The 14750-nt window shown below is 53.0% G+C and overlaps 1 protein-coding gene across 1 annotated transcript; it reads left to right on the plus strand.

The window, feature by feature from the left end:
- The first annotated feature begins 1117 nt into the window (after positions 1 to 1117).
- On the plus strand, positions 1118 to 9759 carry Agtrap (angiotensin II receptor associated protein). Its single transcript, XM_032894794.1, has 5 exons — positions 1118 to 1233; positions 5846 to 5880; positions 7549 to 7654; positions 8154 to 8349; positions 9447 to 9759. The coding sequence occupies exons 1-5, from the start codon at positions 1207 to 1209 to the stop codon at positions 9563 to 9565; spliced, it is 483 nt and encodes a 160-aa protein (XP_032750685.1). The 5' UTR covers positions 1118 to 1206; the 3' UTR covers positions 9566 to 9759.
- The last annotated feature ends 4991 nt before the right edge of the window (positions 9760 to 14750 follow it).

Here is a 14750-nt window from a genome sequence, read left to right on the forward strand (position 1 = left end):
GCTATGACACTGGGCCCTGACCCCCTCTTTTTTGGACAAGGTCTCACTCGGTTGCCCAGGCTGGCTTTGAACTGCTGGGCTCCACAGTTGTCCGGCCTCTGCTTCCCTCATGGTGTAGGCTGTTCAGTCGTCAGCTGGAAAGCCTTTTCCTTGACTTTGGGTCCTGTCTTCCTTTCCTTTCCCAGGCTTCAGGACCCTGGATGGAAGGAGAGAACCAGCCACACTCTCACCTCCACACTCATAGTGGGACATGCATCCACCTAAACAGATAAAGAAGAAATAAACATGGTCTCATTTTATAAGCCAAGCAGGCTTTGATCTCGACTTCCCAAAGACTCCTATTTACAGGCTTGGCTCGATGTACTTCCTTTATTTTATTTTACTTTATTTTTTGCTGTACCTCCTTTTTACCTTTCTTTCTTTCCTTCTTTTTTTAAATGAATTTTATGAAATTCTCTTGAAATCCAATAAGCTTGAAGCAAAACTTTAACACAGTAAGAACTAATCTTCAATTTCTTTTGTATTTATTTATCTTATGTATATAAATGTCCCACCCCCCTGTATGTGCGTGAGGCCATGTGTCTGGCGCCTGCGGAGGACAAAAGAGTGTGGTCGGATCACATATACATGTACACCGGGTGGGTGCTGGGGACTGAACCCAGGTCTTCTGAAAGAGTAACAAGTGCTCTTAATCACGGAGTCACCTCTCCAGCCCTCGCTTTTTTTCCTTTATGGACATAAATTAATTCACCGACCCTCACGAAGATGATGAGGTAGGAACTGTACTAATTCTTGTGCAAGGGAAGGAAGAGAGGGGAGAGGGTGTTCTGGGCAGACACCAACTGTTATCACAGGAGCAGTTTCTGCCTGCTTGCCCCAGGCTCTTATGGCTGCGGGAGGTCCCACCACCTAGCCCCGATCCCAAGTAGGCAGCCGGTTGAGCCCTAGTCTGTAGAAATCCGTCCTTCTGCTTGAAGCACAGCAGCTGGTAGAGGCCTAGGCAGTAGCAGGAGCCTGAGCCTTGCAGCAAGGGCGAGCTGCTAGACGCCGTCTCCTAGCAACCGATTGCAGTCACGTGGCCGCGCGGATTGGCCTCACGCCGTTGGAACTGGCGCAACGCGACGGGCGGGGCCAGGAAGTTTGTTCCCGAGTTCGGAGCCCAGGAGTCCCCGTGGCCGTCGCTCAGGTGCCCTCCGCCGGGTCGGGATGGAGCTGCCTGCCGTGAACTTGAAGGTGGCCGCGCGGCCGGGGCGGGCGGGGGTCCAGGAACCTGGGGAACGGAGTCGGAGCCGAGGGGAAGGCGCAGAGCCCCGGGGAGGAGGCGGCGGACACCGAGAGGGACACCTGGGGACAGAGACGGACAGGGCCGCCCCTCCCGGATGGACCCAGGCTGGCACGGGTCCCGGACCGTCCGGGCCAGCGCTCCTGGTGTCCCCCCACAGCAGGACAGGGACACCTCTCCTCCTGAGAGGTCAGTGCAGTCCGGGTGGACCCCTCTGGGTGCTGGCTCAAGTTAGGAGAAACTCGGTGTTCCCAAACAATTGCTTCTCCCTAATTTCCGCATGCAGCGTCCTTATTTCATAATTAAGAAGCAGGAACTGCAGAGGTTTCCTAAAAGCAAAAAACCCCAGAGGCTGTACTGGGCTCCGGGTAGCGGGGCTGCCTACGATGTCTTAAGTTCTTTCCTAAGTTCTTTTTCTCTCTCAGCCCTCCTCGTTTGCAACAGAGGTGCTGGCCACTTAGCTTTGGCAAGAGCGGTGTGAACCTGGAAGTAAACCGGCCATCTTGGGTTTTTGGCGCAAGCTTCTTGAAACCCTAAACCTTCTCCCAGGTGTTAAACCACTAAGCACCCTTTGGTGTCTGAGACAAACGGGACGGAAGATATAGGTGGCATATAGGTGGAGCAGCTGAGTGATTGATTGCACGCAGGCTGGGTTGTGACTTGCTCTGGCCGGTTTCCCATTCCTAAGCTGCTGGCTAAGCAGCTGGAGGGAGATTGGAGCAAAGGAATGGGTTTGAGTGGATCCGTTTTCTAGGGACAGATTTATGGGCTACTGCAGGGCTGGGAGGCAGCCCTAGGGGTCAGGCTCTGCCTTATTCTGCTTGAGCCTACCCTCCAATAATTACGAGGACAGCATGAGTCTCGATGGTAGAACATTTGAGTAGCCCACACCAGGACTGGGGTTCCAGCCCAGTACCACACACTAACAAATAATACTAAAACAGAAGCAGGTGGGAAAAGAGCTGGTGTTTATGGGCTGATATGTCCTATTCATTTGAGTTAGGGTCTCGTGTGGTACTGGCTAGCCTCGAACTTACTATGTGGCTGAGGATGGCTTCAAACTTCTGGTCCTCCTGCCTTCACCTCTCCAGTGCCAGGATTGCATGGTACTGGTAATAAAACCCAGGGCTTCTTGCTGGATAAGGAAGCACTACCAACCAAGCCATATCCCCAGCCTGTGTTGCTTTTATTCATCTCAGTCCTCCACTGAGAAAACTGAAGCTGCACTCTGTTGTTTTTGTTTAGAGCGGGGGTCTTGCTATCTAGCTCTGGCTGGCCTGGAACTCGCTATATACATCAGGCTGTCTTTGAATTGACAAGAGATCCTCTCGATTTTGCCTCCCAAGAGTGCTGGGATTAAAGCACGCAGCACCACGCCTAGCCAGAGGAGCTATGCTCTTCCATCGGAGTGCAAACTTCAGCTTAGATCATCCAAGTAATAGCAGGTGCAATCGGGATTCGAACCCTCCGAAGACCCAGCTCTCGTGCTTTGCATTTCGTGGTTATCAGTTGCTTAGGGCTAACTTTTGGTTTTCGACGGCCTACATCAACATTTAGAACCTGATAGGCACAGGGTATCCACCACAAATGTGAGCTAGCAGGCAATGCAAAGACCAGGCCCCTAGGACTTGATTGACAAGCTCTGTGGATCTTGGCAGGGGCCAGTCAGAAGCAGATCAGCACCGTGGGTTGTGAAGTAGCAGGTAGGAAGGACTTTCAGTCACTTTTGGGCTTTGCGCTGATGACAGCATTTTACTGTATGTCTCGGTATTGGGGACACGCTGAATTACTCACAAGCTGAAATTCAGAATGAGCCCGAGAGCTCTGTTGTGTGGCCTGCAAGATCTGGTAACCCCATGGAAGGCAGCTGGGACACCATGGCTGCCCGCCTCAGTCCACCCTCTGCCTTTTAAAAAGGACGCCCCGCTCTGCTCAGCGCTTGGCCTGGGCTCTGTGAAAGAAGTGGGTCCCTGACTGCACCTCACCTACCCATGCTTCTCTTAAGCAGAAGCTCGAAGCAGCTCAGGTTGGAGGAGCCTTGTGAAGTCCTGGGAGGAGCAGTGGGGGCAGGGAGGAGGCAGCAATGAGGCCTGCTGTGTAGAGTGTTTGACATATGTCCTCCACGCTGTCCTCCAGAGCCCAGGAGTCCCTGCTGTGCTGAAGAGCAGGTGGCAGTGTATGTCAGACTTGCCCAGGTTCGTGTGGGGAGCTAGGATCCATTCCATGGTTTGCCTCCAAAGTCTGTCAGATGACCAGGGCAGGACCTGCCTCTCTCCTGGGCTACCTGAGTAGCCCTTAAACTTAGCTGTCCTGGGGGCATCCTATCTTGTCTAATAGGTCACCAAATGTTTTCACAGGACACAGTGGGATGTATTAAGTTGAGGTCAGGGACATCCCCAACCCCTCCTCCTTTGGGACTGGTAAACAAAGACTTGCTTTGTTTTCTCCTGGTAGGGTACCACATGCCAGGCAAGTTTTCTACCACTGAGCCACAGTCCATAGCCCCGAACAAAGGGTTAATTAATACTCAGGGCCCTTAGACTTCTGCTGACCCACCCTTTTCCAAGTTAAATTTCACTTCCCTCTGCCCTGCCTTTGACCTTAAAGATCCCGGCTGGACAGAGTGCTGGCTTCGGGTGAGGTTTTAAGACCACAGAGTTATCTGTGTGAGTGACATTGAGGTTTCTTGACTTCTCCGTGTATCAGTTTGCTCACTGTAACAAGAGGTGGAAAACAAGCTGTGTCTTCAAGGGTGATGAGGGGCTTAAAAACCCAGACCAGATGTCGGGAAGTGGCAGTGTGTGAAGAGAGACAGGGATCTCTGTGAGTTTGAAGCCAGCCTGGTCTAACAGAGGGAGTTCTAGGACAGTCGGGGCTGCACAGAGAAACTGTGTCTCAAAAGACTGAGACACGGGGGTGGGGGGTGGGGGTGGGGGAGAGACAAGAAAACAGCCCTCAGGCCAGGAAACGGGTTTACCTTTGCAAACCCCTGTAACAAAGCCAGCCAGCCAGAAAACCCAGAACAGGGCGGTTGATCAGTGTGCATCTGAGCTGTTGTTTGCTTTCTGACTGGACCTGGTGTGCTGGGCCTCTGTTCTGCTCCAGGTTGCCCTGGAGGCAGTGTAGGTAGAAGGTTCCGTGGAATAGGGCTTTGACAGAATTACTGCAGAGAATGAAGTGGACCATCATAGGGGACCAAGGGTGACAAGAACTGAAGCCCCTGCTTCCCCTGAAGCCAAGGTTCCCTTTCCATAGATGCTCCCTGAGTGATCCACACGATCTCCACCACACAGAGAGGGGCCTGCATTTCCTGTCCAGCACTGCCCTGGCCTGTTGATCTTGTTTGGGAAAGGAGTTCCGGGCTCTGGCTCTGCTCCCTTCCACCTGTGGCCTGGTCCTTCCCAGTTTCTCTTAGAGAAGCCTCAGACTCCTGCTTCCCTGAATAGGAGCTAGCAGGCCCCTGGCCACTGGCCCTCCCTACCGCTGTGCTTTTCCAAGGGTGGGCTGCTTGACTCTTGTTTTTCCCTGCTGCTTTCTTGGAAGTCGTATCACCGTATCACCGTATCCGAGGACTGATTATATTCCCTGATAGGGAAACTGAGGTATGAGAGGCCTCGTCTACTTTTTCTTTTTCTTTCTGTTGTTTTGTTTTTGTTTGTTGGTTGGTTTGTTTGTTGTTGTTTGAGACTGGGTTTCTCTGTGTAACAGCCCTGGTTGTCCTGGAACTCACTTTATAGATCAGGCTGGCCTCAGATTCAGAGAGACCCATCTGCCTCTTCCTCCTGAGTGCTAGGATTAAAGGTGTATGCCATCATGCCCAGCCTGCGATGTGGTTTCTTTTCTTTCTTTCTAAGATTTATTAAATTAATTTATATGAGTACACTGCAGCTGTCTTCGGACACACCAGAAGGGGGTGCCTGATCCCATTACAGATGGTTGTGAGCCACCATGTGGTTTCTGGGAATTGTACTCAGGACCTCTGGAAGAGCAGTCAGCGCTCTTAACCGCTGAGTCATCTCTCCAGCCCTGAGGAAAGTCTTGAACTCCTGATCTTCCTGCCTCCAAACCCCAATCACCCCCAGTGCTGAGATTACAGGTGTGCACAAATGTGCCTGACTTGAAGTTTATTCAACTCAGGGATTGAACTCAGGGCTTCAAGCATGCCAGACAAGCATTCTACCAACCGAGTCCCAGCCCCACCCACCTCCTTGCTACCCACTCCCACCCTCCAGCCACTGTGGCTGCCTTGCAGTTGACCCATAGCTCTGGCTCCAGATCCTAAGAGCTCTCCCCTTGTTTGAGGCCCCTTCCATTTTCCCATTTAGAGAATGAATCCAGGGCTCACAGTCTGGGCTCCCTAGAAGAAACAGGAAGGGAGAGTGGTGCCTGCTGCTAGCCAGGCTCCTCTTTCGTTACCACAGACTCTTTACCGTTGCCGGAGTTTAAGACACTTGCGAGATCCCTGTAGGTGCCAGGCGGGGGCCTTCTGTGTGTTCCAGTCGCGCTGTACCACCTGTGACTTTGCGCTCGCAGACTTATCCAACCCCTGTCCTTGTACCACAGGTTATTCTCCTGGTTCACTGGCTGTTGACAACCTGGTAAGTGACTCTGAGTGTCTGGCGGCATCCACGTGTGTCCTGGCTGTGTGTTGTGTCACCTGGCGTCTTTGTCCACACTTCCCTGCCGGTCCAGTTAGCCTGATCAGGTCTCATTCTGCAGTGTTCCAGCCCATCACATTTAGCAGTCCCTTCTGCTTGGGCGGGGCTGGGTCTGCTTTCCGTTTGCAAAGTGGGATAAGGATTGGTCCCTTGCTTACCAACCAAGTCCCTAAGTGAGGCTCCGGGACACTTCAGTAGTGTCCGCTAAAAACAAGTCAGAAAACCACTGAGATCACATGCAGGCTTAAGGGCAGTGCCCAGGCCAACAGCTAGCGGTGAGCGATGTAAACTGCGGGGGTGGGGTGTCACTTTCCCCGAAGCTCCACTTTGGTAACCAGGATGAGCTCACACTTGCTTTCCCGAGACAGAAGGTAGGAGGACTGGAAAACATCGGGTCTCTTAGCCTAATTGCTAATTCCAGTGATCCAGTCCCAGCCCTGGTGATGGTCGGGTCCCCAAGAAACCCAGACGAATCTCATCAGTATCCGTAGCCCCTCCCAGCTCTCTCTGCATCTCTCAGTACCTGTGGCCCCTCCCACCTCTCCCTGCAGTACCTGTGGCCCCTCCCACCTCTCCCTGCATCTCTCAGTACCTGTGGCCCCTCCCAGCTCTCTCTGCATCTCTCAGTACCTGTGGTGTTTCCTAGCACTTCTCACTCTGCCTAAACCTCTCCCTACCCTAAACCTCTCCAGCTCAGCATCTGGGCTTCCCTTCCCGCAGCTTCTGATTCCTCTACAACTCAGCCGTTTTGGCTACCTGCGCTCTTGGTTCTGCTCTTGGCTCCTCTCCTGGACCTCTCTTTGTCTCTTTGCCCCCTCTCCTCTTTCCTCTCTTTCTCTTCCTCTGATGATCTCCTCCACACCTCTCATGACCCTATTCAGTTTGCCGGCCGTGCTCAGTCTGGACCCTTGCAGATGCCTCAGACTGTCTCTCCCGCACATCTACAATAAAACCTTCTTCTCAACCATACCTAGGAGCGGTGTGTCCTCGTGCTCCTTTATTGTGCAGCCTGTGACCTGGTTAGTCACTTAGGTCTGTGACTTGAGTCTGTAAAATGAGGCTCACAACAACACCTCCCTGCAAGAGCAGCTGTGAGCTCCTGTATAGAATACCTACGCTATCAGTATAGAATGTGCAGGGCAGAGCCAGGTCCCAGGAAGGGCCCTGTGTTAACTGTGACAAGCCGGCTCAACAAGCAGACTAGTAGGTGATGGCAGTTGATGGAGGTAGTCTGAAAACTACAGCAGGGAGGGGCTTGGTCAGTCAGCATGGGAGCAGATCTCTCAGGCAACGCTTGAGCTCTAAGAGGGCAAGAGATGGCTGTGTGTTCAGGAAAACGGAACTTCAAGGGTGTAGCAGCCAGGAGTAAGGGTGGGGCTCTCGTGGGAACTCCATAGCCTACAGCAAAAAAGGTATCTCATTCCAAAGGTGGAAAGGTTGGAGTGGAAGAGTCACATGGTCAGATTCACACACTGCTTGCTATTTCAAGAACTGCCTGCAGGGGGCAGGAGTGACACAGAAGACCTGTGGCTAAGACCCTGGAGCAGGGGAAGGAACTGGGAGGGGTGGGCAGCTCAAAGCGGTGACTGATACTGTCTCTCTATGCAGGGGCTGCTTGGCGTTCTCAGGCTCCTATGCGTGGGGAAACTTCACTATCCTGGCCCTGGGTGTGTGGGCTGTGGCACAGCGGGACTCTGTTGATGCCATTGGCATGGTGAGTTGGGGGTGGGGAGGTGGCTCCATCCGTGGGCCCCTCATCTGCCGCAGTCTTCCCTCTTCCTCACACCCCATCTTTTTCTGTTCTAAAGCCCTGCACACGGCAAGCCTAGCTAGGCCAGCTACACAGCGACCCACCTCTGCTGTTGTCCCCCCAAGACAGACATGGGGGGAGGTCACAGAACCCCAGTGTCTCCTTAGGAGAATTACAAAGGGGTTTGTTTCCCTTGTTTTCTTGCAGCGAGACCAGATGTTATGGGCTCCAAGGAAGTGTCCCTCTCAGAAATTCTGGAGATAGGCCCCTCATGACCTCAATGGCAGGAGATGGGGGTGGGGAATTCTGGGGCAACAGGTTAGAGCCAGACTCCTGTGTCCACGCTCCTAGACCATGCAGGTGTCAGTCACAAGATGCCAGTCACCAGCCTGGTGTGTGTGAGGGAAACTTGGGGTCTGGTGGGGTGTCAGTGTCCGTGATCCTGTGATGGTGTTCCTTGCAGTTTCTTGGTGGCTTGGTTGCCACCATCTTCCTGGACATTATCTACATTAGCATCTTCTACTCAAGCGTTGCTGTTGGGGACACTGGCCGCTTCAGTGCCGGCATGGCCATCTTCAGCTTGCTGCTGAAGCCCTTCTCCTGCTGCCTCGTCTACCACATGCACCGGGAGCGAGGGGGTGAGCTTCCGCTCCGCCCCGGTAAGTCCCACTCCACCCGCCTGCCCCCGGCCCAGCCACCAGTCTGGTGTGACTTCTTCCTGTTGTCAGGCAGACTTGGTGGCCCTCCCTCAGCCCAGAGTACAAGTGGAGGTGTGGAGTTGCTCAGCTCGCTGTGGCATCAGGGAGCCTCTGCTGCGGGCCTGCAGATGGCTGTGGGGACAACTCCTTCCGTCTGTTTCCACCCAGCCCTGGCTCTGGAGGTGTGCGCTCCTGCCATGTGGGGCGTACCCCTTTCTGAGCAGGCAGGCCAGGGAGCCCTGTGTACCAGCCTTCTAGCCTCTGGCTCAGCCCACGCTGTCCTCTTTGGTGGCGGGCCAAGCCATTTTCCTGCCCTCTCTGACCCTGTTCTCCTGTGGGAGCTGGGTGTGGTCTCCAGGTGGCCTGGGGATCCCATGAGAGAGTACTGAGCCAGTGCCAGAGTGACCTACGGCTGCCCATTCTGGTTTATCTCTGTGCTAACCTAGACCTGCCCGGGTGTGAAGGGATCAGACAGGAGAAGGAAGGTCCACTGCTCCTGGGACTTGTCCATGTCTCAGGGCAAATATACAGAGGGAGAAATGTGAGAGACACAGGTGCCTTCTGTCCTGCCCTGTACTCTCAGCCCCAGCCTTCTGGGTACAGCAACTGTGTCAGGCCCTGTGGCTTCTAGAAATGGTGATTTATATGGGTCCTAGCGCCTGGCAGACAGCAGGAGGAAAGTCTGTGGGCTCAGGACTGACCACCCCTCCTCAGGTACCTGAGCGTGTGCTTCCGGGGCAGATGTGACACAGTAGCCATTGACCACAGGAGCTGTTGTTTAGGTTGGACCCCAGTGTCATCTGCTTCACGCCACAGGGTCTCAAATGAGCCTGTCTGTCTGACCCTCGCATTTCTCTCATCTGCAGAGCCACCCATACCGATGCTAGGCTTGAGTGGATGCTGCTTGGTAAAGGCCTGGTGTCTGGGCTTCTGCCACTGCCCACTGTCCTTGGTATCATGATGCCAAACACTAGCCATGGCAGATGGTGGGTCTGTCTGTGCTTAGCAGAAGGCCCCACGGTCTCATTTTCTCTATCCACTTGTTTCCTGTCCTCTAGATTTCTTCGGACCTTCTCAGGAACATAGTGCCTACCAGACAATTGACTCGTCAGACTCACCTGCAGACCCCTTTGCAAGCCTGGAGAACAAGGGCCAGGCTGCCCCCCGGGGGTACTGAAGCTGTCCCTGGCCGTCCTGGGGCCCAGCAGGATGCTTGTTACCTTCTTTACTGGACCTACAATGGGGTATCCTCCATTCCCTGCCACAGAGGTGGCCTGAGTCATGTGCCCTCGGAGGTCCCAGCTGAGAAGAGCCCAGTCCTAATTCTCCATGCTGCCCCTCCATTCAAGACACCTGTTAACCCCTGGGCTAGAACTGTGGTTGGTTTCTTCCCCTCCTACCCCATCACTATAACACACGCCCGCCGAGCTGTGCAGAGTGTTCAGGGCCATCCAGGCCTTATGGGCCAATGATCACTGCCTCTCAGGGTGACCCTTCTGGAAGCTCTGTGAGCTTGTGGTCCTGCTCAGCCTGATCTGCACAGGAGCCAAGTCCCTGTACCTCTCAGTGCCTCATGACAGTGCCTGAGAACCCCAGGCCCGGATGCAGTAGGTCTGTCTGCAGAGGAGCCCTGACATTAAAATGCAGGGCCTCTGGGCCTGCACTAGGTTCCAGCCATGTTTGTGCTTCGAGCTGGGACCTACCCTGCCGTCTGGGTGTGATTTCGCCCTAGACTCAGTTGCAGGCAGAACATGGTTTCAGCCAAATGGGGTGGCAGAGGAAGTGCTGGTTGGTGCAGCATGTAGACAGACATCTATCCTCTGATTCTAAGTGACTAATTTCACTGCCTCTGATCCTGAACCATGAGGCAGGGCCTGGGCGGCTTCCTCTAGCCTCTGTGTTCTGACCACTGCCTCCTGAGGTGCCAGCACTCCCACTCTTACTCACCGGGACAGATACTTGAAGACTTATGGGGAGCCGCAGGCTCAGGTGAGAGTCCTGAAAGCACTGTCTGCACACGAGACAGGCCAGGAGGCTGAGTGACAGCATCATTGGTGGGGTCACTGCGTCCATCTGCTGCGTCGAACACAATCCCATGCAATCAGCACCTAACCCAGACCTGGTTGGCATCCACACTGAGCCCAGTGTGAGCAGAGTGAGGAGCAGCATGACCACTAGAGGGCGGTAGCTGTGGTTTGTTTAGGCTGAGTGCAGCACAGTGTAAGCAAGAGCTGCGGCCCAGAGGCTCAGAGGCTCAGCGCAGGTAAAGGAATCTACTACCGAGCGTCACGATGTGTGCTTGGTCCCTGGAACCGACTTGCGAAAGTTGTCCTCTGACCTCCACACTCTTTGTCATGGTATGAGGTTTTACACACACATACAAACACACCACAAACAGATAAATGTAAAAACAAGCCCAGAATATTAAAAACGTGCCTGGTGGGTGATTAATGCCAGCACTTGGGAGGCAGAGGCAGGTGAATCTCCGAGTTAGGGCCAGCCTGGCCTACAGATCGAGTTCCAGGACAGCTGGGGCTGTTTCATAGCTCTGGGATACATGTCAAGTTCATGACTGCAGAGGCCTGAGGAGAAGGGAGCACGTGGCCTGAGGCAAAGAAGACAAGAAGCCCAAGGTGTTTTCTCGTGTTTCTGAAGGGTTCTTGCCGGAAGGAAGGCCTGGAGTATCAGTGCCTGTGTCTCTTGGATAGGCCATGCTTGCAGAGACTTAGTAAGGTGAGGGAGGGCTTGGCCGACGTAGCTAAGACAGGTCACAGAGCCTGCATCCACCCCCAGATCTTAGGGAAGGGTAGAGGAGGATCTCTGGAGAAGGTCCCAAAGGCAGACTAGAGCAGAGTGGGCTGGGCTTTCTCATTGGTCATTGGCTGTCCCACAGTGAGTGACAAACTTCCAGCTGACAGAGGAGAGGCCCTGGGGTGAGCAGAAGCATGGAGGAGCATCAGGTGCCAGAGTCGGTGGGTGAGGAGAAGAGACGTGCCCTAGAGGCAGTAGTGGACTAGAGAAGGCCTAAGTGGAGGGGCAGCCGCCAGGAAGCCTGACCTGGAGCATTGGCCTGCATGTGGTTAGGAAGCCCGTGTGGCTGGAGCACTGGGTGTCAGAGTAGAAGAGCAGGTTGGGAGCCACCTTGGGCACTGGCTTCCACGGAGTGAGCTCAGGAGGATAGTTTGTGTTTGTGGGCTATGGGAATGTGACATATGGCTATCAACTCCTGAACACACTTTGAAGGGAGGCCAGCAGGGTCTGCAGATGCCCTGAAGAGAGAAAAGCCAGCAATCACTAACAGCAGGATTGGGACTGGACCCTGTTGTCACTGACTGGAGGGCGAAGAGAAGCACACAGGCTAGCCAGGCAAGGACCAGAAGGGCTGTGCTTGTGGAATGGGGCTCTTCAACCAACCAGCTGTTCTCATCGGCACCTGCCTTTGTGCCACAAGTCCCTGTGGTGATTTGGAAACAGGCTGGCTTCCAGGTTTTAGTCTAGAGTATTGTTCTAGGAAGTCTCTTACCTGATGTCTGCAGAGCTGAAGTCACTTGTCCAGTTTGCAAATCAGTTGCTTGTTTGTATGGGGTTGAGTCTTCCTGAGAAACTGCTCCAGAGGTACTCAGTGTTCTTGTCTGCCGAACTGCTGGTCTGCTCCTACTCAGAGCTGTCCTCAGTATCCAGAATAGCCCTGCAGGTCCAGCCCTCTCTGCAACCAGAGAACCTTGTTTTGAATCTCAAAGGTGGGCCAGTGAGATGGCCTGCCAAGGAAGGGCCCTGCCACCAAAATATGAGTTTGATCCCTGGGCCTCACAGGGTGGAAGGAGAGAACCGACTCCTGCAAGTTGTCCTATGACCTCCATGTTTGTATATTGGCACACGCCCCCTCCATAAATAAATATAATTAAATCTTAAAGGTACCTTGAGACTTCTGTATAATAAACAACTGTTGTTTTTCAAATCTCACCATGTCTGTTTCCTGATCTGAAAAGTCGGGATAAGATGGGCTATTGAGATAGCTCAGGGGGTAAAGGCCAAGTTCGATGACCTGTGTTTGATTCCAAGGACATGTATAAGAAGAGAAGCTACTCCTGAAAGCTATCTCCTCACCTCTGTATGAATGCCATGACACTTGGCACATGTATGTGTGTGGGGGCAAACACACACACAAGGTAAACATGTAAATTAAAGAGGATAAGAATCATGCGCCACTCAGGGACTCGTAGTGAAGGTTGAAAATAGTGGGACCTCAATGGTCAATAAATGTTCAAGCTTGTTGTGTGTATTGCCGTGCAATTAATCACAAGGAAAAGGGTGAACAGCCTGCCCATTAGATACCTATCATTTATCAATCGAGTAAACATCCTGGGGCACCTTTATGCAATATCAGAAGGCCGGAAGTATCCTCTGAGGCTTTGTTCTGTGAAGCTCACATGTGAGCCAGAGACCATCTACAGAACCGATGGATGGTTCTAACCGTCCATCGTTATCTCTGAGACCGGATCTCAGAATCCAGATCTGAACCTGGAGAGAGAGAGCTAAGCACTTCCTGCCCCGGTGCCTTGAAAATAGACTTCATTTTAATTCTTTACAGAATAGAATGGCCTATGATTCAGAATCTGAAAGGGAGTCAGTCTGTTGGAGGACTCTACACCCCCTCCGCAACACACACAGTACCAGGGAATGTATGGTTCCCTAGCTTCCCAAAATGAAACAGATCTGGGGACATGGCAACTCGGACAAGAGAACCCATAGAGCTGGTCTCCGAGCTGGAATGTGCTTTACAGAGGCTGGGGATTTTACAAGGTGGCACCATTCTACAGATGACAAATACGGTTTAAAGCTGAAACTCAATGCAGCAGACTGAAGACAGGTAGCTTGCAAGACAGGTTTGAAGGACTCTCTCAGAAGACATAAGATTCAGTGCGGTTTACAAGCTGAGGCTGTAGAAAGGTGGCCGAAGGTTCCATCCACCAGGTTTAGGAAGATATTCGACAAGGATTTTTTTTTTTTAATTTACTTGTTTTTGAGAGCTGACTCACTATGTAGTGCTGGCCTGCCTGGAACTCACTTATGTAGATCAGGCTAGCCTGGAACTCAACACAGATCTGCCTGACTCTGCCTCCAGAGGGCTATCACACACTGGCTTGACACAGACTTCAAAGAAAGAGGTAGGAGGAAGGCTAGAGATCGAACTCAGTGGGAAAGATTTTGTCTAGAATGCACAGGTTGTGGGTTCAATCCCCAGCACCACTTTTAAAAATGGGTGGGGGGTAGACTTGGGGTGTCACGGGTTTGGGATTTGGCTAAAGCCACCCACCAGCACAAACCTTGTGACTTGAGCCCAGGCTCTTTCATCTTCCTACGGGTGTCACAGGAAAAGCACCCATGGCGGGGTGCACCACGGAACAACCCAGGCAAAGGCTTGAAATGTGGGAAATGTGTGAGGTTTGGAGGGAGGTGTGAACAGACCAACATCACAGCATGCAAGGAAAAGACTGGGTGATGTCCATCTACTTCTCGGGAGACCATAGACAATTGCGGCGAAGAGGGAGTCTGTCCGCTGGCACACGCCTTGTAACTGAGATGCAGATCCTGGGACTGAAACTCAGCATAGACCAGTGCGGCTCACTCATTCGGACCTACGCATGCGCAGACCTCTGCAACTTTTACTTGGGAACGCGCAAGGCACACTGGGGACGGGGGCGGAGCTAGGCGAGCACGCGCTTGTGTTTGAAATTCTTTAACCTCACACTTATCCTAAACGTTAGCGGTCCCCCAAACCTGATTGGTCAGAGGAAAGGTCCCAAGGAAGACTGAAGCATGTGAGAACAGGTCCTGAAAGGCAGGAAACTGGCCCCAGGGTTCCATGGTGGGAAAAGGGAGGTCTAAGTGTCTTTATGTAGGCGTGGGCATGAGAGGGCTGGACTTAATACGGGAGAAGCAAGGGAGACCGCCCATGCTTAAAAAACAGCCTTCTCTGGGCTGAGCAACGGGCCGGTGGCCTTTCCCAGCCTCAATATCCTTTCTAGAACCAGTAAACTCAATCTTAAGACTGACCGCGGTGCAGAATGCCTCTAATGGCTGAGCTGGTGTTTAGCAGTAGTTCAGTCACTCAACACGTGTTTAAGCCCCAGCCATGTGGCAGGCTATTCTGTACGTTGTATGCGTACGAAACCATCATATCTTCAGTAGACACAGTAATGGCACATGCCAGGTGGAGCTCATGCAGGGCACAGAGGGTAAGGGTGGGTAGCATGCTGCAACTGATGGTAGAAGCGCTTACTATGATGTTTGAGGCAGGACTTAAAGGCGGGAGGGAGGCAAAGAGGGAGGGAGTAAGGAAAGGAGGGAGGGAGGGAGAA

Source organism: Rattus rattus, chromosome 1 (genome assembly GCF_011064425.1).
Source record: "Rattus rattus isolate New Zealand chromosome 1, Rrattus_CSIRO_v1, whole genome shotgun sequence".
NCBI classification, from domain to species: Eukaryota; Metazoa; Chordata; class Mammalia; order Rodentia; family Muridae; genus Rattus; species Rattus rattus.

Bases quoted from the DNA above. Each gene is read 5' to 3' on its own strand.
- Agtrap (XM_032894794.1), top strand. From the start codon at position 1,207: ATGGAGCTGCCTGCCGTGAACTTGAAG. The intron at 1,234-5,845 runs GTGGCCGCGCGG...CTTGTACCACAG, and splicing joins TGCCTGCCGTGAACTTGAAG to GTTATTCTCCTGGTTCACTG. The intron at 5,881-7,548 runs GTAAGTGACTCT...CTCTCTATGCAG, and splicing joins CACTGGCTGTTGACAACCTG to GGGCTGCTTGGCGTTCTCAG.